The sequence below is a fragment of the Hemitrygon akajei genome, chromosome 13 (assembly GCF_048418815.1).
Source record: "Hemitrygon akajei chromosome 13, sHemAka1.3, whole genome shotgun sequence".
Taxonomy (NCBI): Eukaryota; Metazoa; Chordata; class Chondrichthyes; order Myliobatiformes; family Dasyatidae; genus Hemitrygon; species Hemitrygon akajei.
In genome coordinates this window covers 89193506-89220333 of record NC_133136.1, presented here as the reverse complement: position 1 = coordinate 89220333, position 26828 = coordinate 89193506, and the positions used below count along the sequence as shown (strand labels likewise).

Below are 26828 nucleotides of genomic sequence, written 5' to 3'. Positions count from 1 at the left end.
AGCTCTCAGATCTCATCAACTATTCCTGATGAAGTCTGAAATGTCAACCACTTATTTTCCTCTGTAGGTGCTGCTTGACGAGCTAAGTTCCCCCAGCATTGTGTGTATGTTGCTCAACGCCTCCAGCCTCTGTAGAGTCTCTTGTGTTAACTATTTCTGATGGAGAACATTCAAGTTTCTTCATGGATACTAATTATGGTGAACTTCAGGGCAGCCCAGGCACTGTGGGCTCTCTGAGGCTCCTTTTGCTTTGGAATTATTCAGTTATCTGAGAGAATTTGTCCTCAGGGCCTTTCAAGTCTTTCCCATTTGTATCGCATGCAACATTTCTGTTGCCATCTTTTCTGTTCAGAAAGTATTAGAAGGTTTTGAAGTCTTTTTTTGTGTTCTCTGCAAGCTCACTTGCATAGTCAATCTCTCTCCTCCTAATCAATCATTTTTACCTCCATTGCTGAAATGTAAACTGTTCCCAAACCTCAGACGTAGTTTTTCTGTCAGTTTTAGATTCCCCCTCTTTGGATCTATTACTATCCCTTATTTCCTTCATAAGCCATGCTAAGTCCTCTTTACCAAAGCCATACTAAATCCGTTTTGCAGATTAGAACAAATAATTGTTGCTATTTACATTTTACAATTGGTGTTTAAGGATGGTAACAGGAATCGTTGGCATTCTGATATCAGTTAAGCAGCTTGAACATTTTTTTGCTGATTGTTCCAAGTTTGCACCAAATGCAGACCAATTTATTGAATCTTCAGACTCTAAGGTGTTCACTTGTAGTTGGGTTTCACTCCATGGATTTCCCTCTGGTCTGTTAGTCAGCTGTGGATTTGCAGAATAAAGTTTATTATCACTGTCTTATATGAAGTGAAAATAGTTGTTTTGCAGTAGTAGTACAGTACAAAAATATAAAATTACAAACCAAGGTGAATATGGCGTAGTGGTTAGCACAATGCTTTACAATACGGGCGACCCAGGTTCAATTCCCACTGCTGCCTGTAAGGAGTTTGTATGTTCTCCTCGTGACTGCATGGGTTTCCTCCAGATGCTCCGGTTTCCTCCCACAGTCCAAAGGTGTACTGATTGGTAGGTAAGTTGTCCCATGATTAGGCTAGGATTAAATCAGAGGATTGCTGGGCAGCACGGCTCAGAGAGCCAGAATGGTCTATTCTAAGATGTCTCTTGGTAAATAATAGTGTTATGAAAGGAATAATGAGGTAGTGTTAATGGGTTCATAAATAATTCAACAATCTAATGGTGGAGGGGAGGAAGCTGCTTCTGAATCATTGAGTCTGGGATTTTAAGCTCCCAAACCTCCTTCCCTGATGGTAGTAATGAGACAAGGAGATGTCCTGGATGGTGAGACTCCTTAATGATGATGCAGCCTTCTTGAGGCAGTGCCTCTTGAAGATGACCTCGATGGTGGGGAGGGTTGTGCCCATGGTGGAATGGCTGAGTCTACCAGCCTCTTGCAACCCTGTGGCGTGGAGGCTCCCTACCAGGCTGTGATGTGAATTGTCACAATTCTCTCCAACGTACATTGAAAGAAATCTTCAGGAGCCTTTGGCGGCATAGCTAATCTCCTCAGGTTCCTAACACTGTTGGTCTGCCTTCTTTGTGACTGGGTCCAGGACAGGTTCCTTGGAATGCTGGCACTCAGGAATTGAAAGCTGTTCGTGCTTTCCACCGCCGATGAGGACTTCCCCTTCCTGAAATATTCCACTGTCTTGTCATAACAAATGAAGGTGAACTGGAACCTGATATATTTACCCCTCATTCCATGCCCAGAGCCATTGATACCCAACTCATGAGCCAGCAGTTAACTATTGAAGCTGAGTCTTAATTCTGCTACTGACTTGATAAAGTCAGTGTGTTGTGATCCTCTGCACAGTTGCTTTTATTACAAGTGTGCAGTTTAAGACTTTAAGCAGTCTCTGAGCTTTGTATATTAAAAATAGGTAAAGTTGTAAAGTGTTCTGAAAAATTTTGGATGTACAGTATCCTTTTGTTTAACTTTCCAAATTCTGGATCCAGATAGGACATCAATCTGGAGTACCATCGAGACCACCTTGATAGATACAGTGAACAGAATCAGAATTAGAATCAGGTTTATTATCACTGGCATTTGTCGAGAAATGTGTTACAATGTGGCAGCAGTACAGTGCAATGCATAATAAAATCTGCGAACCAGAGTGAGAAATATAAATGAAATATATGTAAGTTAAATAGGTACTGCAAAAAGAAGTGGTGAGGTAGTGTTCATAGGTTAAATGTCCATTCAGAAATCTGACAGGAGATGGGAAGAAGCTATTCCTAAATTGTTGAGTGCGTGCCTTTGTGCTTCTGTACCTCCTCCCTGATGGCAGCAATGAGATGACGGCATGTCCTGGGTGATGGGTTCCTTAATGATGGATGCCGCCTTTGAGGCATTGTTCCTTGAAGATATCCTGGATGTTGGGGAGGCTAGTGCCCATGATGGAGCTGACTAATTTAGCAACTTCCTGCATCTTTTTCTGATCCTGTGCAGTGGCCCCTCCATACCAGAGAGTGATGCAGTCACCTAGAATGCTCTCCTCAGAACATCACTCTCAGAAATTTGAGAGTGTTTTTGGTGACATACCAAATCTCCTCAAACTCCTAATGAAATATATCTGTTGTTGTGCCTTCTTTGTAACTGCATTGATATGCTGAGCCCAGGATAGATTCTCAGAGATATTGACACCCAGGAACTTGAAATTGGTCAGTCTTTCCACTTCTGATCCCTCTATGAGGACTGGTGTGTACTCCCTCATCTCACCCTTTCAGAAGTCCACAATCAACTCTTTGGTCTTACTGACACTGAGTGCAAGGTTGTTGCTGGAACACCATTCAACAAACTGATCTATGTCACTCCAGTACACCTTCTCATCACCATCTGAAATTCTGCCAACAATAGTCATGTAATTAGCAAATTTATAGATGACATTTGAGCTGTGTCTAGCCACACAGTCATGGGTGTGTCATAACTGTGTGGTTAACACTTAGGACAATCTGCATTCTTCCAAAAAGGTTTCTCCTGGTTAATGTTTTATTGAGATGAAGCCAAACACAAGTAATTCAGCTGCCAGGTGCCAGTGTTTGTTGGCATTATGAGGAGTTTTGCATTGAGACTGCATGATTAAGTTATTTAACATTAATCCCTTAAAGCCAGGAGAAGTACTGACATATCTTTTATGTGCACCTGTACATTTCTGTAACCACCTTCAGTCCAAATTCTCAAAAATACCTACTGTGTGCTTCTTTGATCCTCACCTTTGCCGATCCAGTTTTTTTTTCCATTGGCCTTCTATTGGTGGTCAAGCTTTGAATTGACAAGGCTCTAGTCTGTAGAACTCTGTAGTTCACCATCTTTCTTACTCTTTCTAATAGATGATTTTAAATCTCTCTCTGTGATCAAACCTTGACCATTTTATTACCTTACCAGATTGTTCTGTCTTTAATATTGTTCTTGTGAGGCACTTTGGGACTATACGTTACCTGAAAACTGCTTTTTGAGTACAAGATGTTGCAAGTGGTGTTTGATATGTTACCAAAGTCAGTATGGATTAAATGGAATTAAATTTGAACCCATGTCCTTTGGTACAAGTGACAGTGCTATCACTGGGTAAAATAAAAACTCTGGTACGGACCATCACAGGTTCAAACATAAAAATTGAGCTGTTTTCTTCCTCTAGTGAAAGGAAATAAAATGTTTTCAGGTGTTTGCTGTTTTTCATAATTTCAGTGCAGTTTTCTGTGGCCAGGAGTCAGGAACTGTGTAGCACTGCAGTTTAGCTGTAGCTAAGGGTTATTGCTCTTCACGGTCATGCTATCTTTTATTGCCTTTACATAGGATTGGTTAAAACACCACTGGGCCTTGTAAGCTTTAATTAAACTGGTTCCCATTTAAATCATCCTGACTGTATCATTTACATTGCTGACTGTCAAGTTGTATCAATTAAATTGTTCAGAATGTATTCTTGACTTTTGCCTCTCCACCCATAAATAGTTAATGAAGTCTTTGATGGTATTTCTTTTGATCTCCCTAAAAATCCCCTGAATGCTTTAATTCCTCAGACATTCTACCAATGAGCATGTAGTTTCTGTTGTACTCTAGACACTCCCTTGTCTGGTCATGGAACATTGCTCATGCTCTCACTGTTGTTTATTTTTCACGTTATCTTCCTCATTCTCTACCGCGTAAACATACAGTCACCTCAAAATGCCCTCCAGTGTAATACCTTATACTGTTGCCTTCCTGCAAGCAGTCTGAATGCTTGTTTTGGCATAAATGTAATGTTGATGAACTTAAAGCCAGGTTAGTGTTAATGCAGACACATCAAGCTACTTTCAGGGGATAGCTTATTGCCGTTGTGTGTGTTTGAGTATAGTCCCATCTCAACTTTGTTGGCCAATCGGCACTATTCCCTTTTAGCTGCGTGGGTGCTTGGCTGTACAGTTACTGAAATGCACAAAGCCTTGTATTAATATAATTGTGAAATTATGCTAATATAATTTTGAAATCTATAATCGTGCAGTGCCCAGTAATTAATTGCAGGTTTCCCCCGCTATCTGAAGGTAGAGCGTTCCTATGACATGGTTCGTAAGCCGGAATGTCATAAGGTGAAGAAGCAATTATCATTTATTAGTATGGGAAGAATTAGAGAGCGTTCCCAGACCCAAAAAAACCCTACAAAATCATGCCAAATAACACATAAAACCTAAAATAACAGTAACATATAGAAAAAGCAGGAATGATATGATAAATACACAGCCTATATGAAGTAGAAGTACTTTTCTGCAATCATTGAAGCAGTGTCTAGCATAGCGAAAATCTCACTACGTAGCAGAAGCAGTCTCTCCAGTAACCTTTAAGCTATGAAGCTGCCAAATCATACCGAATAACACATAAAAATACACGTGTATGTACAGTGTAGTTTCACTTAACAGAATCGGGAAGACAGCAAGCACACTAATGATGGTGTGTTAGGCTGAGTCGTCAGAGGTTGGGGTGCTTGGTAATTTTTTTCAGTAAATTGCAGTTTTGTCACAGTTAAACACTTGCTTATACGAATAACCACCTTCTGTAATTATTTTCTTCAGTTCTGCTGGGAACTTTTTGGCAGCTTCAGTATCAGCCGAAGCACTCTCTCCAGTAAACGTTAAACTATGAAGCTGCCCTCGCCTCAGAAACCGATCAAACCACCCGTGACTACTGTACCTTTAAATTCCACTTTCACAACACTTTCATCACCATTGTCCAGTGCTTTCTGTTTCAGCTTATTAAAAAGACTGACTGATTTCTCCTTAAGTATAAGATAGCTTAACGGAACACCACGCTTTGTACACCTATCAATCCACTCAAGCAATAGACTTTCCATTTTATCCATTACTGGAAGCCAACTAAGAGACCACTTTGCTACGAGCAGAACCAACAGTGATATCGGCAGCTTCCAAGATTCTTTCTCTCTGCATATAAATAGTGCGAGTGGTTCAGCACACAGACAATGTCCTTACTTCATTCACCACGATTGAAACGCTTAATTATGTCTAGTTATGTTAAGTGTAACACCCATACGAGCTCTTTTAGGCTTTTCCAATACCTTAGAACTCATCTTGTTAACGGATGCACAAAATAAATCTACAGAAAGCACAGATGCTCACAGGCACGTGGTTAAGCAATGGCGGCTGGAATGCAGTTCCGGGGGAGGAGCTTGGCTGCTTGGGGCGTGCGCTGCCTTTTTTCCTAACAGTGAAAACACCTTCTGTTAGCAAAAACAGGTAACTAATGTAGATCTTTCATAACAGTGAGGTGTCGTAAAGCAAACGTTTGGAAAACGGGGGCCACCTGTATGTGTTAATGAATATAATCCATAAATCTTCTGAATAATAAACGTATCAAAACCTTTAGTTGAAACATTTTAGAGTTTCGATGTATTTATATTGTCAGTGTTTCAAGTTCTAGCACTGTTTAAAAGTTTTGAAGTGCCATGCTGTTTTCAGGCCTTGTGAAATCTTCCTGCTCAGAGCAATGATTGGTCAACACAACTGTACAAAGAAAAGAGGGAACTTTGCTGATGGGAGTGTTGACAGAGATATTATGTGACAAGAACTGCATGCAGTTTTCTGCTATTTTCCCCCCACATTGAAGTAATGGTGTTTCTTTTATCCATGGAAATGCTCTGCAGATCAATCAGTATCTGTGGAGGAAAAGCTCCATTAATATTTTAAGTCAAGTTTCCAGCATCTGCCAATTTTAATCTTTTCTTTTAAGCCCGTGTCAGAAACATGAATGGCTGAGTGAATTTCTCAAAGCTGATTTCACTTGTTAACTTGGCAAAACTCGGGTCTGTGCTCAGTTGTAATGAAGTTGGAGGGAAAGCTGGCAAAATGAAGCAAGGAGATACATAAGGATGTTGTATTTTGTAGACACGAGACTGCAGGTGCTGGAATCTGGAGAAACAGTCAATCTGCTGGAGGAGCTCAGTGAGTTGAGCAGCATCTGTGGTGATGTTGAGGGTGGGGAGAAAGGATTGTCAATATTTTGGGTTGAGACCCTGCATCAGGGCTCTGCATTGGTCCTGATGCAGGGTTTCAACCCAAAACATTGGGAATTCCTCCCCCCTTCCCCATTCATAATCAGTAACAAAAGATGAGAACTTGTGGTCCTCCAGTGAGGCCAGCTCAGTATCAATATCTTAAAAAATCAAATCTGGATTTCTTTCTGACCAGAACTGTTCCGGGGGAATAGAAGCACAGAGTATGAAGCACAAAATCTAAGAGTCCCGGCATGTTCGGTTCGGCACAGTGTTCATTATCTGCAGACCACCGTCATTCAAAATTGCCCCAAAACAGCAACAAAAAAAGGAGTGACCATAAACCCAGAAACACATCATAACATGAACTATGAAGTTCAATCCACAAACCGCGTAGATTAAACCATTCCCAAGATCCAGAAATCTAGCACCATCCTCCGACAGCATCGGGGGGAGAGGGAGAGCATCCGAATGCTGGTACCTTCCCCTGGGAGCAGCAGATGAGAGGGAGAGGGATTGATTCCTCTGGCAGCAGGGAGCAAGAGGCTGGTCGACGGCATTGAACACCTGTTCCCCTCCGGGTCGATCATGGACTTGCTCCAGGCTGCGCTCCTCACGGAGTACCCTCAGAGACAGCAAATCGGCAGGTCGCTCAACTGGCTTGAAAACACACCACCAAAATGTAGATCACAGGCTCCAACGGTAGCAGAACCACATTTGGAAGAAAAGAGATGTGAAAGAAGTTGTTTCGTTAGCCATCTAGAGGATGTCACCCTTGGTCGCGTTGTTCACTGGCGCCATCTTCTTCCAGAATAAGTGACAAAGGAATCAAAAGGAAGTTAATGGGCCTGTGTGAAAGAGAGAAAGATGCAAGGCTACAGGGAAATGGACTGGTGTAAATAACATGAACTCGAAGGGCTGAAAGTCACAGTTGGTAAATACAGGATGATCATTTATTTAAAATACAGATTCTGTCTTTGTGAATGTTGCCATAATTTTCATGCCAAAAGGGGCTCTGTTTGTGTTTGAATGAGCAAATATTCAGTCAAATTTGTTACACCATCACTGTGGCACACATTTAGGTATTCAAGCATCTTTTCCAGATTGTGCAGAGTCGTTATCTGAACTGATGAAAGTAAGTTCAAAACAGAGTTAATATTTTAACCTTATGAGTACTTGCCAAGCTTGCCTTCAGAACAAAATGAACCTTGCACTGTTTTATTAATGTAGATCACAGAGACAGATGATATATGCTTACCTGATGTAATTATATGACCTGCGGAAGTTCAGAAGTCTTTTAGAAGACCAAAACTATCATGTATAATATCTCAATGACAGTTAAGTGTAATACCTGCACTATTATGATCAGAAATGTTCTGAAACTTAAACTTTATAATCTTCTTTTGCCTAATATAAACATTGCATAGATCTGATAATCTCCATATCTTAATTTTAAAATTCTGCACAATCTTCAGTCACATTTGGGAAGAAATATACTCATTGGTAGAAAATAAAGAACAAAGCACAGTGTGTTTTAATTACAAGCAGTTGGCCTCAAACGTATCAAGGTATTTCATTGTTGGTTGACATAAGCAAAATGCAACGTTATCTTGATTACATTTATATTCTACTAAAGACTTACAGACAACTAAATGACTTCTGAGCATTCTGGCAGTAACACTCTTCTTGCTAGTTGAGCTTTATCAGTCCTGAGGGAGAGATTCCATTCTGAAAGAAAAACATGTCAATAAATTTATTTGTCTATTGAGATACAATGCAGAATAGGACCTTCTGGCCCTTTGAGCCATTCTGCCCAGAAACCCCTGATTTAATCCGAGCCAAATCACGGGCCAATTTACAAGGACCAATTGACTTATCGACCGTTACGTCTTTGGACTGTGGGAGGAAACCGGCGCATGTGGAGGAAACCCACGCAGTCACGGGGAAAATGTGCAAACTCCTTACAGGCAGCAGTGGGAATTGAACCTGTGTTACTGATACTGTAAAACGTTGTGCTAGCCACAACACTGTGAGTAGTTTTGATCATTTACTTCTGCTTTCTTTTCTATTTTTATGGGCACTAGTGGCAGAAGATAATAATACAGAGTAGAACAATCTGAACAGTAAATTAAATAAAAATATGGCCACAGAAAGGGAATAAAGGTTTGGGTCAGAGGATGATTCTGGTGGGAGAATGGGAAAGAATGATGACTGAAATGAGGCTTTGCTGCAACCTTTTTCTGTTTACTGTACGTGCTGATATTTATCAATGTTCCGTGCACTGTTTTATTAATGTAGAGCAGAGAGATTATATGTTTACTTGACGTAATAATGAAACATGAAATCAGTGCATTAGATTCTGAATGTGCTACTTCAATAACAGTAATTTTGATTGGAACATGAATACTGAGCTAGCTCTGGAATTACACAGCTTGAATATGTTCAGCAGTGATCAGCAAGTCCCCTGGCACTGGCCCCTCAAACCATAAGAAGCCCCACAGGAAACTACATGATGTGAGCCCAGGATTTGCTGACAGATTGTGGAGGCTGAATCTGTTACCTTAGTCCATTGGTAATAACATATCATATTTAAAACAATGCAGCATGGTCTTGCTGGATTTTCCCAACATTAAGCTTAGGAACTGCCATTCAAATCTTCCACCTAGATCCTACATCCATTGAATTCAGGAGATTTTAGACCCGCACATCAGAAAGAGAATTTTCAATGTGCTCCTTTTTTATTTAGTTTAATGGGTTTTTTTAATTATTAATAAGCGTTCCTAATTTTTTTCAGCACTTTACTTACATTTTATATGTGACTCCCTGTGCCAAAATTGGAGAAATAAATAAGGCAGGGAATTAGAGGTCTGTTAATTTAACAACTGCTTTCGGCAAGGTGCTAGCATCAATATTTAAGGAGGTAATAGCTAATCATTGTGGAAAGCTGAATGTAATTAAATGTAGTCAGCAAGGTAAACACTGCTGGGCAAATGTGCTTGGATTCTTTGAGGATGTAAAAGAGAGAGTTGATAGAGGGGAACCTGTCACTGTAATCGAGGGGGAAGGAACTGTGTGGAAAGTTTCCAGATTTGCCAATGACACAGTGTTATAGAGCATGTTGTGATAAGGATACTGTGATTCTGCAGGGGGATATAGATTGAGTCAATGGGCAAAACACTGGCAAAGGGAGTTTAATGTGAGGTGATGCACTTCCAGTAAGATGGCACCATTAAGTGGCGACTTTTGCGTGTACTTCTGCGCACCATTTGCGTGTAGCAACAATGAGAAGCGCCAAATATTCCCGTTTAACCATAGAACACTACAGCACAGTACAGGCCCTTCAGCCCTCCATGTTGTGCCAACCCATATAATTCTTTTAAAAAAGTACTAAACCCACACTCCCCCATAACCCTCCATTTTTCTTTCATCCATGTGCTTGTCCAAGAGGCTCTTAAATACCCCTAATGTTTTAGCCTCCACCACCATCCCTGGCAAGTTATTCCAGGCATTCACAACCCTTTGTGTAAAAAGCTTACCCCTGATGTCTCCCCTAAACTCCCCTCCCTTAATTTTGTACATATGCCCTCTGGTGTTTGCTATTGGTGCCCTGGGAACCAGGTACTGACTATCCACCCTATCTATGCCTCTCATAATCTTGTAGACCTCTATCAAGTCCCCTCTCATTCTTCTACACTCCAGAGAAAAGTCCAAGCTCTGCTAACCTTGCTTCATAGGACTTGTTCTCCAAACCAGGCAACATCCTGATAAATCTCCTCTGTACCCACTCCATAGCTTCCTATAATGAGGTGACCAGAATTGAACACAATACTCTAAGTGCAGTCTCACCAGAGATTTGTAGAGTTGCAACATGACCTCTCTACTCTTGAACTCAATCCCCCAGTTAATGAAGCCAAGCATCCCACAGGCCTTCTTAACTACCCTGTCAACCTGTGCAGCGACCTTGAGGGATATATGGATTTGAACCCCAAGGTCCCTTTGTTCATCCACACTCTTAAGTAACTGACCATTAATCCTGTACTCAGTCTTCTGGTTTGTCCTTACAAACTGCATCACCTTACACTTGTCCGGATTGAACTCCATCTGCCATTTTTCTGCCCAACTCTGCAGCCTGTCTATATCCTCTTGTAACCTTCAACAACCTACAGCTCCGTCCACAACTCCTCCAATCTTCGTGTCATCTGCAAACTTACTCACCCATCCTTCCGCCTCTGCATCCAGGTCATTTATAAAAATCACAAATAGCAGGGGTCCTAGGACAGATCCCTGCGACACTCCACTAGTCACCGACCTCCAGGCAGAATACTTTCCTTCCACAACTACCCTCTGCTTTCTTCCTTTAAGCCAATTTTTTATCCAAACAGCCAAGGTTCCACTTACCCCATGCCTCATGACTTTCTGGATGAGTCCCTCATGAGGGACCTTGTCAAATGCTTTGCTAAAGAACTGAAGATGTTCTGTAGGTCAGTTGTGGAGAGCGCCCTCTTCTTTGTGGTGGCGTGTTGGGGAGGAAGCATTAAGAAGAGGGACGCCTCACGTCTTAATAAGCTGGTAAGGAAGGCGGGCTCTGTCTTGGGCAAAGTACTGGAGAGTTTAACATCGGTAGCTGAGTGAAGGGCGCTGAGTAGGCTACGGTCAATTATGGAAAACTCTGAACATCCTCTACGTAGCACCATCCAGAGACAGGGAAGCAGTTTCAGCGACAGGTTACTATCGATGCAATGCTCCTCAGACAGGATGAAGAGGTCAATACTCCCCAATGCCATTAGGCTTTACAATTCAACCGCCAGGACTTAAGAACTTTTTAAAAGCTATTATTAATGCTTTTTGAGATAGTGATTTAGATGCATATCATATTTTTTTACTGAGTTAAGTATTGTATGTAATTAGTTTTGCTACAACAAGTGTACGGGACATTGGAAAAAAAAAAGTTGAATTTCCCCATGGGGATGAATAAAGTATCTATCTATCTATCTATCTATGTAGACCACATCCACTGCCCTACCCTCATCAATTTCTTTTGTCACCTCTTCAAAAAACTCAATCAGTCTCATGAGGCACGATCTTCCCTTCACAAATCCACGTTGACTATCCATGAGTAGACTGTACTTCTCCAAATGCTTGTAGATCCTATCCTTAAGAACCCTTTCCAGTAGTTTGCATACCACCAACGTAAGACTCACCGGTCTATAGTTCCCAGGTTTCTCCCTATTACCTTTTTTAAACAAGGGAACTACATTTGCCATTCTCCAGTCCTCCGGCACTTCCCCTGCAGCCAAAGAGGATTCAAAGATCATGGCTACTACAAGACTACTACAGCTGAAATCCACTGTCATAGCCATGGGTACATCAGTAAGCAGCATTGTTTTAATAAGTTTAAAAATGTAGCAATACTCAAAATCAACAAACCTCAGACAGCAGACTTGGATCATGAGTGCAGTTCCATTCTAAGAAAACAGAAGCCAGAATACCACATCTCTTACTTGCACTCCCAACTATCCTGCTGGCAAATGTGCAGACTCTGTAAAATAAAACTGAAGACCATAGAGCAAGATTGCTGTACCAGAGGGACACCAGGGACTGCTGTGTACTTTGCTTCACAGAAACATGGCTGTCCCCTGCCATTTCAGATGGGTTCACCATTCTCCGCAAAGACAGGACAGAGGAGGGGAGGTAGGCTTTATGATGAACTCATTTATGATGAACTCTTTTAAAGGCAGAGGAGGTACAGTAGGCTTTATGATGAACTCATCATGGTGCACAAACGTGGTGGTTTTGTTTCACTCCTGCTCGTTGGACCTGGAACATCTGCCAGTCAAATATTATCCATTGTATCCACCATCATCCTGGTAGCGGTGTACATTCTACTTCAGGCCAACATTGGGCAGGCACTGGAGGAGCTGAGCAGCATAATCAGCAAGTACGAAACTACGACCCTGATGCCTGCCCTATCATTACAGGAAATGTCAACCAGCCCAGCTTGAAGAATTCTGAACATCTACAATCAACCTAACACATATGGAACCAGAGGAGCCAGCACACCTACCACTGTTATAGCACCATCAAGAGCACTTACCGCACCATCACACTCCCACACTTTGGGAAGTCCTAACACCTGGCTGTACCTCTACTGCCAGCATACAGGCAGAGACTAAAGACCACAGCACTAGTGCTGTGGACCAAGGTATGGTCAAGGAAGGCAGAGGAACGCTTACAGGACTGCTTCAAGTAGGTGGACTGGACAATATTAAGGGATTAATCTGTGCGTCTGAATGTATGCACCACAGTTGTCACCAACTTCATCAAGACCTGGGTGGATGAGAGTGTGCCTTCAAAAACATATTGGACAGACCCAAACCAAAAGCTGTGGATGAACCAGGAGATTCGTACTGGGCTGAGGAGTGGATCTGTGGCCTTCAAGCCTGGTGACTCAAAACTATACTACAGATCAGGTACAACCTACAGAAGGCTATTTTATGGGCAAAAAAACCCAAATCTGATTGAAATTCAAGATGTAATCGGATGCACGTCAGCTCTGGCAATGTTTGCAGGCCATTACTTCCTACAAAGTGAAGCCTAACATCATGAATACTTGTGATGTTTCGCTCCCAGATGAGCTCAACACCTTTTATGCATGCTTTGAAAAGGAGAGTAAAACTATACCTATTGGAAACCCTACAGCATCTGGTGACCCTGCGATCTCAGATGCTGACCTTAGAATATTTTTCAAGAGGGTGAACCTTTGCTGACAATCAACACTGGCACATCTCAAGGAAATGTGCTCATCGAGGGATCAGAAATAGAAAGTCTGAGCCACTTAAAGTTCCTGGGGTGTCATGTATCCTGGGCCCAATATATTGATGCAATTACAAAGAAAGCATATCAACGACTATACTTCATTAGAAGTTTGAGGAGATTTGGTATGTCACCAAAGACACTTGTAAGTTTCTACAGATGTTCCATGGAGAACATTCCAACTGGTGTGGAGTGGCCATTGTGCAGGATCAGAAAGAGCTACAGAAAGTTTCAGGAACTGCTTTTTACCGACTGCCATAAGATTTCTGAATGGGCAGTGAGCCCACGAGCACTAAGCAACTCACACAAAATGCTGGTGGAATGCAGCAGGTCAGGCAAGCAACCACAAACACGATCTCACTTTTTCTTCTCCTCTCTTTTTGCACTACTTATTTAATTTAATTTTCTTTAAACTTTATTTATTTTATTTTATTTACATTGTCCCCTGATTAAGTTGGGGTTAAATTGGGGTGGTTGGTGGTTGCTAGGCAGTGAGGCTCGAAGGGCCAGAAGAGCCTATACAGCACCGTGTCTCTAAATAAATTAAATCTATGTCCTTTTGTCTATTTCATTACAAGAGACCCTTAGATAGGATCATGGATGAAAGGAAAATGGAGGTCTATGTGGGAGAGAAGGGTTAAATTGATCTTGGAGTAAGTTAAAAGGATGGAACAACATTGTGTGCCGAAGCACCAGGCCTGTACTGTGCTGGGTGTTCTGTGTTCTATGTTCTCACTCGTTATCTGCTCCCATTCACTCATGGTCATCCCAGTTTCACTGCATCAGACAATTCCTGCCCCCCATTCCCCATCCACCTTGCTGTTTAACAAGCTACTTTTGTCTCCTTTCCCGAACTGATGAAGGGTCTTGGACCAGAAATGCTAACTCTTTCTCTTGCCACAAATAATGCTTGGCATCCCCAGCTTCAATTGGGTTGCTGGGTTTAATGTGGTACGATGCTTGAGTCAGTAAAAACAAAGTCAAGTTTATTGTCATATGCACAAGTTCAGGCACAGTGGAAAACTTACTTGCAGCGGCATCACAAGCACATAGCATCAGATAAGCAGCATGCACCGGAGGAAAAAAGAAGATACACAATGTTTACAAGAAAGAACACAACTAGAACAGAGCTAGTCCATTGCAATGCAAAGTAGTCCGGCTATACTGAGCTAGTGAATAGGGTACCTGATCTTCCTGGTGTTAACTATCCAGAACTGCAATATTTGATTTATGGATATGTTTTTGTATTTTGTGAGGACTTGTGTTTTTTTCCCTCAGTATAGTCACTAGAGTGATGTAACATGATCACCACATTTAAGGATGCAGTGCTTCAATAATGATTTAAGGGAGAGATGCTGAGAATAGATTGCGAAAGAACTCAATTTGTAAAACAGATGTGGAGCAGGGAGAAAGTTGGTTTACATAAGTAACAAGAGTGATAGAATACCATGAGCAAAGAAGCACATTTGAAGATGGGTTCTTGGCACTGCTATAATCTCTTTGCCATTGACTAGTTTTAATTGTGTATGTAAAACCACACTTGAGTGAGTCTTAGTTCTTCTTTACTTCAAGCAAGTCTTTACCTGTCATGAGATTTTAGAAGTTTCTGATTAACATGTCTGGATTAACAATTAGAAAATTGCACTTGATATTTAATTTAATAGATGCCGGTGATTCCTCCCCTTTTCTTAATGTGAAACAAAAATAAGCTACTACAATACAAATATTGCCAACATTTTTGATACATGGATTATGTGTTGAGAGTATTTTAACCCAAAATATTACACATTACAACATAGTCCATAGCAACCTTGTTTTTTATCTAAACAGTAACATTTGCTGAATAAGCAGAGTGTGTTGGTAATTTTATTATGGCTACTTGTGCTCACTCTAGATTGAAGAACAGTGTTAAAGTAGCAGCAGTTTTCATCTAGGAAAATTAGAAAGTTCGTTTAAAACACCTCTCAAGTTTTAGAAATACACCAGTAATCACGTAAACAACAGTCACCATTGCAGGAAGTGAACCTGAGCAAAGCATTTGGCCTAAATGGTGGACCCGGCCCTGTTCTTAGATCTTGCAGATCAGCTGGCTGGAGTATTTAAAGACATTTGTAACCTTTCTCTGCTCCACTCTGAGGTTCCAGTGTCCTTTAAGAAGATCACTAACATTCTGGTACCTAAGAGAAAAAAGGTAATGTGCCTTAATGACTACCACCGCTGTGAAGTGCTTCAAGAGGCTGGTCGTAATAAACATTAATTCCAGCCTTCCGCACAACTTTAACACACTGCAGTTCACCTACTGCTGAAACAGACCTATAGCAGATGGCAGCTCCCTGGCCCTCAGCTCATCTCTGGGGCATCTGGGCAGTATAAACACACACGTTGCGCTCACAACTGTGTGGCCAGATTCTGGTCCAGCTCCATCTACAAGTTTGCAGATGATACCACCATAATGGGCCAGATCTCAAACAATGATGAGTTGGAGTCCAGGAAAAGACAGAGCTTAGAAACATGGTGTCAGGATAACAACTTTTCTCTCAAAGTCAGTCAAGCAAAAGAGCAGGTCACTGATTTCAGCAATGTTGCATATGCACATGCTCCTGTCTGCATCAGTGGTGCAAAGGTTGAGAGATTCATGTTCCTAGGAGTGAACATCAACAATAGTCTGTTCTGATTCAAGCATATTGGTGGCATGGCCAAGAAAGCTAGCTCACCAGCCCCTCTGCTTCCTCAAGAGGTTAAAGAGTGGCATATCCAAAGCTGGCTGACCCTCATCAGATGTTTGTGGATGTACTATAGAAAGCATTGCCACAGTTTGTATGGCAAACTGCTCTGCCACAAGAAACTGCGGAGGGCTCTGAATACGGTTCAGGATATCACTGTTACCATTCTCCCCTCTATGCACTTCTCGCTGCCTGAGTAAAGCATTTGGGATAATCACAGATTCCACCCATCCCGGATCTTCTCTCTTCTCCCCACTTCCATTGTGCAGAAAATACAAAAGCCTGAAAGCATGTACCACCAGACTCAAGGACAATTTCTATTCTTTTGCTAATGATTCCCTAATGCGTTTAGATGGAATCTTCATCTCAATCTTAGTTGTTATGACCTCGCACCTTACCTGCAGTACACTGCCTCTGTAATATTTTATTCTGCACGCTGTATTCTTTTACCTTGTACTACCTCAATGCACTGTTGTAATGAATTGATCTGTATGAATGGCATGCAAGATAAGCTTTACACTGCACCTCAGTACACATGACAACAATAAATCAACTTGCTCATCTCTAAATTCTTCATTGATGCATACTGATCAGATGCTGAAGCAGAGTAGTGATTGAAAATTAAAAATTGCAGGTTCTGGAAATCTAAAATAAAAACAGAAACACTGCAAACACTGGCAGATCAGGCAGCCCTTGTGGGAAGAGAAACAGAGTTAACATTCAAAGTTCAAAGTATATATATACAACCCTGAAATTCATTTTCTTGTGGACATATTCAATAAATCCAATAACTGTGATAGAATCAATGAAAGAGTGCATCAACAGGGTGGACAACCAGTGTGCAAAAGACAACAAACTGTGCAAAATCAAAAAGTAAGGAAAAAAGGAAATAGCAATAATAATGATAAGCTATAAATATCAAGAAAATGAGATGAAGAGTCCTTGAAAGTGAGTCCATAAGTTGTGGGAACAGTTCAGTGATGGGACAAATGAAGCTGAGTGAAGTTATCCCCTCTGGTTCAAGAGCCTGATGGTTGAGGGACAATAACTGTTCCTGAATCTGGTGAGTCCTGAGGCAAATGTACCTTCTTCCTGATGGTAATAGAGAGAAGCGAGCATGTCCTGGGTGGGGGGGGGGTTCCCTGATGATGGATGCTGCTTTCCTGCGACAACACTCAATGTAGATATGCTCAGTGGTTAGGAGGGCTTTACCTGTGATGGACTGGGCTGAATTCACTACTTTTGTAGGATTTTCCATTCAAGGACATGGATGTTTTCATACCAGCTTGTCGCAGCCAGTCAATATGTTCACCACCACATATCTGTAGAAGTTTGTCAAAGTTTTAGATGTCCTACTGAATCTTCAAAAATTTCTAAGGAAGAAGAGGTGCTGCTGTTCTTTCTTTGTAATTGGACTTGTGTGCTGGGCCCAGGACAGGTCCTATGAAATGCTAACGCCAAAGAATTTGAAGATGCTGACCCTCTCTACTTCTGCTCCCCTGATGAGGACTGGCTCATGGACCTCTGGCTTTCTCCTCCTTGGTCTTGCTGCCATTGGGTAAGAGGTTGTTGTTCTGGCACCACTCAGCCAGATTTTCAATCTCCTTTCTGTATCCTCATTCGTCACCACCTTAGATTCGACCAATGACACTGTGTCATCAGCAAACTTAAAAACATCAACTTTGTAGATTGCTATTGCTACATGATTAATAAACTAAAGTATTGACTCAGGTAATTATTTTTATAATTGGGATACGTGGGCAATGATATTCTGACTTTAAACCCAAGAATCTCTTTGAAGATTAGGACATCATGATGAGTTCCTTCATGTAACTATCCCTTCAAGCCTGAGAGATGCTCTATGATCTTGTGACATTTTGCCTTCAATACTAATTATTGTTCACTTTGAAACAAATGAGAAATTATCTGACAAGTTGGTTGGAACACAGCCAGGGTTGTACTTGTTTGAAATGCCACTAGTGTTCTTATCTATTTATAAAACAAAAGCGACTGGTCTGCTGCGACAGGCTTCCCTTTTTAAGTGCATATTCCAGGAATTCCTACTAAGTAATTGAATTGCATCACTTTATAAGTGCAGCCCTTGTGTGTTATTAAATATTTATGCTATCAGATGAACTTCACAGTGATATATTCTTCAAGACGTTGAAGTGCTTGCTGAAGATCACTGAATGCTTTCACTGATGTTAACATTCCTTTTTCTCTTAAAAGTGCAGAGTCATTCTTTGGTACAGTGTAATGAATGTCAGCTGCTCTGTTAGCTCTTCAGAAGACCTTTCTTCAAGGGGCATTGCACGAACATAATACTGTTCTTCATGTAACTGCCTTTGCAGGAACAGACGGTCAGTAATAAATGGCTAGAAGAGCCAGTATTGATGGCCAGTCTTCGTATGCTGCTTCTCAGCTTGACATCTGCAATTTTCTTGCACATGGTGGTCATGCTCTATAGAACAAGTCAACTAGCAACAAGGTAGTCAAAACATATGTACTTTGAATATTCAGCACTGCTTTCATTTGTGATGTGCCAAAGTGCTACGTTGTCTATGGCAAATAATATTCTGTGTGTTCACCTGTATTTTGGTTCTGCTCTTATCCTCCGTCTTGTTTCCTTTCTATTCTTCTTTACAAACTTCTTCCTATTTTCCTACCTTCTTCCTCCTTCCTATACTGTACTCCACTTAAATGCTGCTGTAAAAGGCTGTAAGTATTTGGTGAATAAAACATGTAGATGTGGTCCCCAGTTTTCATCTTGCCTATGAGTGAAAGAGGTTTCTTTATCTCAGGGCGTTTACAGTTAATAAAAGATTTTGTTAGAAAAAGAAAAAGTTTCTTCTGGCAAATATTTGGAAATCATTTTTAAAATAATTAGCAGACAAACTTGTGGGGAATGAGGGAAAACAAGGTGGGTATTAAAAGATTTCTTACTTGGAGTTCTTGGCTTTAATTAATGGAAATTGGTTTTGACAATTTGATAGGTGTATTTCCTCACCTTGCTGTTTTTCAAAAGCTGATTGGTTTTAAGGTTTGCTAACCTCTTGTGCATCATTTAGTGGAAGTAATTTATTGATTGGTGAATTTTGAATTTATGGATTAATTGGCACACAGCTTCATTATGTTTATCTTCATGTGTTGTGTTTTTTATTATTTTAACGTACACTGTCAGCTTTAAGGTGATAATATGAATATTTTTTGCACATTGATTCATGTAAAAATGGCAAAATTCAAAGGAGAAAGCAAGATGAAAGGTTCTTACAGCTCTGTTTGATAGTTGATCAAACCTTGTAGGCAACAAAATGGATTTATTGGTTCCAGGGACAGTGGAACAACAAAGTGATAAAGGAGCACCCATCTACAATAAACCTAAATCAAGTTTTATGTGGTTGACTGTACTTAAATTTGATCAAATGAAGTTGGTGAGTTTGATTTCTTTTAACTGCCAACTTGCAATTGGGCCATGTTGAGCTTGTGGACTTTTCAAGGTACTAAATTCTTTTCCGACATAACAGTGAAGAATGAACTCCATGGTTTTCAGGTTAGAAATATCTTCTGCACCATTAATCAATCCATGGTTGCAAACTGGAGTTATGTTCCTATTTGCTGACTAATTGATTGGAACAATAGTGCTGTCAAAATCTTCAGGCACAATATAGAATATTCTATTTATTTACTCAGCACTTTTGACTTTAAGGTGGTACTGTGAATGCTGTGAATTGGCATGTTACTGTTAGGAAAGAGTCCATTCATAATGCACTGCATTCAAATTCAATGAAAATGAAGATATTGAAGAATCAAAAGCTTTATGTGAGTTGCACCAAGTTTCAAGTTTAGTTCCGGATCCTACATATCTGACCCACAGGTTTCTAGAGAATTATGAATATGTGTGTATCTGAAATGCCTCTTCCATAAACCTCTATTGTACTTGTGCCCATTGTGAGTAACAGGCAGGCTTCCACTAGTGCCAATCACTAGTTTGTTATATTAAGGTCCCAGTTTGGTGTGGGGTAATTGGGAAAATGTTTAACCTAATCTCTTTTATTGGCATTACTTAATGCTGACTCTCAAGTTTTATGTCAAGAGCCAATACGGATTACAAAATCTGTTCGATCTCTTCTGTTCTTTTGGGGTAGAAACAGCACAGCCAGCAGAAAAAGAAAAAGAGGAGACTAGCCTCACGTCACATATGGCTACGTTTTAATTCAGCCAGTTCTGAAATGGTAGGGATCCTTAGTGCTGGACATTTTATCTACGTTCTTGTACATTTTACAGCTGGATTTGAAATGAGATTCCACGGGGCAATTCCAATGTGGTATGATGTGTATGTGTTAAACTTAAATGAACTTTTGAATTCATCTTTAGGTCAGATCTACAAGTGTGTTTGGCTTCATTTGAATCAAGCTGCCTTCATAGCTTGTCAGATCAATAAAAGAATAACATCACTCTTGTATAAAATATTTACAGTAATTAATATTGGGCATTTATTTAATCCTTCCCTTTTTCAGTATTGTGCCTAATTTCCATATTGCCTCCAATTTATAGGTGGTGATTGAAGGTGGAATTTCCTTTGTACCCTCACCTTCAAAGTGTTTCTGACACCCAAGCATAGTTAATTTGACTTGTTAAAAGATTTTTGCAAGTTATACAATTTTTAAGGCAATTGAAGCTGGCTGTTTAGGAAACTTTAAATCTTCGAGGATTTGAAGCTATTGTGTTTAGTTAATTCTTTGGAAGACCAATGCTACCCAGTTCTATTGAAAGAGCTTGTGTATGAAGCAGTCTCCAATTTCTCTGTGGGACCATTTTTCTTCTTAAAATCTCAAAAAAGCTTTTAAGAATTCCTTTGTAATTCAGCATTGTATAGTGAAGGGTACATTTTGTAGGATTAGGAGATCATTGTCTGGATTTCCACAGTAGGATATTGGCTGATCTATGGAGTGGGATCAAAGGTTACTGGAGGTTTTTGGGGAACTTAGTACCAGATTTTGCTAAATTTTGAGAAACAGCTCAATGCCTTACTTTTTCCCCAAGTATGTAAATATCAAATTTATTCCCAATTTTGCATTTTAAACCTAATCCTAGGAGATCTTTAGTCTGTCTATTTAAAAAGAAATTAGCAGGAAATATCTACTGAAATCAGATTTACATTGTACTTCTAAAATTGCTGTATTAATAATAACATTTAATGTAAGTTTTTGCTGAATATTTGGAATGAATTTGAAATCTGAATTGCTTAAATTTATTTGATAATAACTATGATTGGATCAATCTAAAAACACTCTTTACCTTTGTTTTAATGCAATGATTAGATCGAAGGAACTTATATTAGTTTTAAGAGAAAAGGGATAGCGGATTGCTTTAATAATATCAGAAATGAACAGTTAATATTTTGGGAAAACAGTCATAGATTTCACAAACATGTCAGTAATATTCTTCTGAAACAAAGATTTTTAAAAAGAACCTGTTCATAAGATAATGCAACACAAATGGGTCAGAGGTGAATTCTGTCTCTAATTCTCTACGTTAGGCATTGACGCAGAACTTTTATTCACATTGTTAAAGAAGATGCGGTGTGGACATCCTTAAAAGCTGCCCAACACAATTGTGTTCAAAATCCAAAGCTAAAGTAGTTGTGCTCCTCTAAGCCATTGAGAATGAAAAAGAATAAGACCTTTTCTGAGCAGCGTTTTGTGAATGACTAATTCTGTTCAGGTGGAGCCATGAATACCACAGGATTGTGGCTCTCCTCATTACTCAGGATCAAGGTTAAAAACTACGGTGGCACAGTTTAATTAGCAAGGCAACTTAAAGCTTTGCAGGAGGTCAACTTCAACCATGATTGAAGGGTCTAAGCATGAGTTTTGTTCCTTTAATTTAGTCTTTTTTCTTCTCTTTCAGATTGAGGAAGGAGGGAAAGCGGACTTGCTCACAAGCAAACTGCAGGTGGGAGACGAAGTCGTCAATATCAATGATGTGGAACTGAGTGGCTATAGACAAGAAGCCATTACGTTGGTAAAAGGCTCCTACAAGTCTCTGAAGCTGCTCATTCGCAGGTATGAGAGTCAAACTGGTCACCTGCAGATGCTGCCTAAAAATACTTCATCTCAAATTTATGTATCGTGGGTGTTTAAAGTATGCAACAAATTGACATGCACAGATAAACACTGGGAAAGTTCTGCAAATGAGGGAGAAATATTTATTGTTCAAGGGTAGATCTTCAGCACCCCAAAATATTATTATAATTTTGCTTTCAATCATCTTGTAATATCCCTAAAATTCAAATTAGACTGCAATATGAATTAAATATCTTCAAGTGGTGGGCAAACAAAGCACTTTTACTCTGGTTTCATTACTTTCATTCTGTTTATTACTATTATTAAATATAGTTTATTCTCAAGAAGTCATGTTCTCATTGTTAGTTTTTGTGAAAAGTTTTTTGAGATTTTAAATAATTTAAATGAATGTAAACAAGTTTATTTGCAAAATTGTAGTGTACTTGAATTAAGTTTGCAAATGACATACTTTGTAAATCAATCTGTGTCGTAATAATATGGTTTTCACATGCAAAGTATCGTTTGTAATGATTAATTTGATCAGAAGACTTTTTAACACCTTGGCAGATGTGTGCATCTTGACTAACCAATTGAAAATTGTGCAATTTTCCCACCGTTTAGATTCTGGGTTACCACCATCACATCACTTACTTATGGCTGTCAAGAAGCAGTTTTTCCATATCGTCATAGTTAACTGTTTGAGGAGCTCAAACAGAGCAAAGAACAGTTCAGAACAGCATTTAAACACCACCGATCTGATACCCAATTGTTCAGAAATTCTAGCATGATTGGTACACTAAGTCCTTATTATCCTTACATGGATCCAGGTAATTATGAGATTGGTTAAATAGCACTTGGAGCTTGGGCTGGTATGAAGCCAGAGCCACGTTCAGGATTGGGAACTGAGCCTTCACAAACAAGAGGAAATCTGCAGATGCTGGAAATCTGAGCAACACACACAAAATGCTGGAGGAACTCAGCAGGACAGGCAGCATCTATGGAAAAAAGTATAGTTGACATTTCAGGCTGAAATCCTTTAGCAAACATTTTGTGGGAATTGAGCCTTGTTGTATCAAACAAGCTGAAACGTACTAGCAATCTTCCTTCTAGTTCTGTATGCAAATCTACCCTATGTTCAAGAACCCCAAGAACATAGGTAGATTTCAGCTTGTGTGATTGACCAGGAGTCAGTTTCTCACTCACTTTAAATGCACAGGATTCATTACAAAATCTGTTTTTACCACTGTGCAACACATAGGGGATAAAAGTTAAATAAAAGTGCTTGGGGACAATGTAAGTCCTTTACAATGTCCGAGAATCTGCTGGTCCGATACAAGCAACAGCCTCAGGGTGCCAGATCATTGGGGTGTTAATGTAGTGAATTCTCCAGGGTCTATTTGAGATCTTTATGGTATGGTACAATTCCCTCTCCCATTGTGAACAGTGAGATACAATAACATCAATACTTTTGTCTCCTGCCGGCCGGCCAGCTCAATACACTGTACAAATGCTTCCTGTTGCTGCTCTTCCATTCTTTAGGTAGGTTATTTGCCTGAACTATTTGCCAGGGGCTTCAGCAGGTTGATTTGTTTTATCCTGTACTATATCCTTTTACTGCCACAGCTTCCTCCCTCCCTGTCTACTCAGTGGCCACTTCATTAGGTACACTTGTACATCTCATCAATGCAAATGTCTAATCAACCAATCCTGTGGCAGCAACTCAATGCATGAAAGCACGCAGATGTGGCCAAGAAGTGGAGTTGTTGTGCAGAGCAAACATCAGCTTGGGAAAGAAACGTGACTTTGATCATGGGACAATTGTTGGTGCCAGACGGGGCGGTTTGAGTATCTCAGAGACCGATGATCTCCAGGGATTTTCATAAACAACAGTTTCTTTTACAGAGAATGGTGCAAAAAAACCAACAAAAATCCATTGAGCAGCAGTTCTGTGGGCAAAAACACCTCGTTAATGAGAGTGGTCAGACTGGTTCAAGCTGACAGGAAGGCGACAAATAACCAGACGTTACAAAAGTAGTTTGTGTAGAATCTCTGAACATACAATGCATCGAACCTTGAAGTGGATGGCCTACAGCAGCAGAAGACCACACTGAGTTCCACTCCTGTCCCTAATAAAGTGGCCACCGTGAATATCCACATTTCATCTTAACTGGGAAGGGCATGTACGTGTTTAACATTTGAATTGTCTAAATTTCACAATTTCTTCAAGCAGAAAATCAGACAGCATGTGTCAGTAACTTCCTTATTCACTCGCTAAGAAACTGTAAATAGTCAGCAATTTAACCTATCAACAAATATATTTGTTTATGAAATAGCTGGCAATTCATTTCTTTCCCCAACGGTTGATGAAATAATAGAAACAATTAGTCCGGTGAAACAATTCTTAAATGAACAACATTAAAGGAACATTTATAGTCTAGGGCTCAAAATTTCATGTGACACCTATAACAAACTTCTGGCAACTTGCTAATAACCATTAGGTAATTTCTTTTCTCTCTTTCTTAAGACAGCTTATCCTGACTTTCCATGCCTGGACCTTAATAATGAGTCTATGATGTGGCACCTGTTTAAATGTATTGTGTCATCCTTCTGTTAGTTCCAATGACAGTGGTTCAGTGAGTTATTTAACTTTACCTGTCTGCACTGACTTGTTCCAATTGTTCACAAAAAAAAGGTTTTCAGAGTTTGTTTCGCAGTAGATACTCAGTGAGAGTTAAGTGAAAGATATGGGAGAGAAGAGGAAAGAGGAAATAAGCTGATGTGGGAGCTCCTGTGGACAAAAGGGAGCAGAATACAGAATGAAGTGGGGAAAGAGCAGCAACCAGAATGGATTCTAATGATGTACAGCATAGGAAGAACAGACATTGGATTGAATTAGTTTTTCAAGTGTCTGCGATAAACTGACAGCGTGAGATTGCAGTCTCTCAACTTCCAGGGACATGAATGGCATGGTCGATTGCCTCTTTTTCAGTAGTAATTTGCAAAGTGTAAGATAAAGGAGTTGAGGCTTTGAGAACAGGATCCCTATCATGGAATCTACATGACAACTTGTATTCATCCATCGCTAAATCAACATTAAATGTTTCATAGGAACTTGGTCAAATAAAATGTATTCAGTCAGGTAAGTGTTAGGACAGGGGAACATTGTCAAAAAGCAAGCTCCAAGGGCCTTGGGGATGGGCAGGTTTAGAAGGAGATTCTAGCCCACACAGCTGCATCAAGGTAGGCAGTGGTGAAGGGATGAAAATCAGGAGAGTGATAGAGAAATTTTAAATGGACCTCTGCAGTGGATGGCAAGAGAGGAGGAGGAAGGCCATGCAGTGATTGAAAATGAGAAGAAAGATTAAGATATGTCTGCACTGGGAGTACCAGATACCATAGATGACCATTACACACTCTCAGATTAAGTGCTGCCTCACCTGGAAGGACTATTTAGGGCCCTGTATGGTGGTAAAGTAGGAAGTATAGCACTTGGTACAGTTACAGGGATAAATGCTGGGATGGAGTTTTGCAGGGAGGGACAAATGGGCAAAAGAGTCATGTGGAGTCTTCTGTATCGGTGTAGAATGGGGGACCGCTTCATCGAACACCTTCACACTGTCCAGTGCAACAGTTATGATCTCCTGGTGGCCACCCATTAGGTTAGTTGGGGTAGCAGTGACGGTTAATCCATGTTGGGGATGTGAAGGCAAGGGGATGGGAAACTCAACTTCAATCAAGCGTAGTGCAAAAGTTGTTACAGATATGCTTCAGCATTGTGTAGGTGCATTTGAAGTCAGTGGGCAAGAAGTGTGTCTGTGTCTAAATCCAAACACTGTTCATGGGACATAGCACAAGGACACACCATTTGTTCCCACCAGTCCATCCAGGTTCTTATACCCCACTTGTACTTTTTCCCATCCTTCCCTGAATAACTGTTCATCAGAATCAGGTTTATTATCACTGACATATGTCATGAAATTTGTCATTTTCTGGCAGCAGTACAGTGTAATACATAATGTAAGCTATAATTTGAAATATAGTAGATTCCGGTCCATCAGTTAATCAGGGCAGCTGCTTATTTTGGATAGTTCTTAAAGAACAAAATCTAATTGGATTCCCTTCATTTATTTGGGGCAATATGCTGCTTAATTTGGACAGGAGACTTCTTACTGAATAGTGTCAGTCATGTGGCTGTTAAACACCGTGCTTGCAGCAAAGATTTTTAAACAGCGTCAGTTGCATGTGTTTGTCTTCAAAAAGCAATGACTTTTGTCACTGATAGTTGGTGAGAATGAGTAGTAAAATAATTCTGAACTGTTCTACTCCTTGCAGTTTTAAGCATTCAGGCTTTGAGATGCTAGAAACAGCTGTGAGTGAAAATGAAACGATTTCATTACTTCTTCAAGTTAGGAACTATGAAGAATTTAAAGGTATCGGCAATTATCTTGAATGTTACAATAAAAATGAAGATTTGGAGGAATCAATCATCAAAAAAATTGTGTGAAAGCAGTCCATTATCTGACTAGGTGTCTGAGCTGACTTTGTTCATTTACAGTCAATTAAAATAACTACGCACACTGAATGAATTCCTCCATCGATATCTGTTAGGAACTAATACACAGTTTTATAGTATTGTAGTAGTATTGGTAGTATTCCAATTTGTTCTGTATTTTAG

At 40.1% G+C, this 26828-nt stretch overlaps 1 protein-coding gene across 2 annotated transcripts in view; it reads left to right on the top strand.

The window, feature by feature from the left end:
- The window catches only part of shroom3 (shroom family member 3), a 416299-nt gene that overhangs the window by 181850 nt on the left and 207621 nt on the right, over positions 1 to 26828 (top strand). For both annotated transcript variants that reach the window (XM_073065053.1, XM_073065043.1), the window contains exon 2: positions 21999 to 22153. In XM_073065053.1, coding sequence (XP_072921154.1) covers positions 21999 to 22153 — 155 coding nt within the window. The remainder of the gene's footprint in view (positions 1 to 21998; positions 22154 to 26828) is intronic.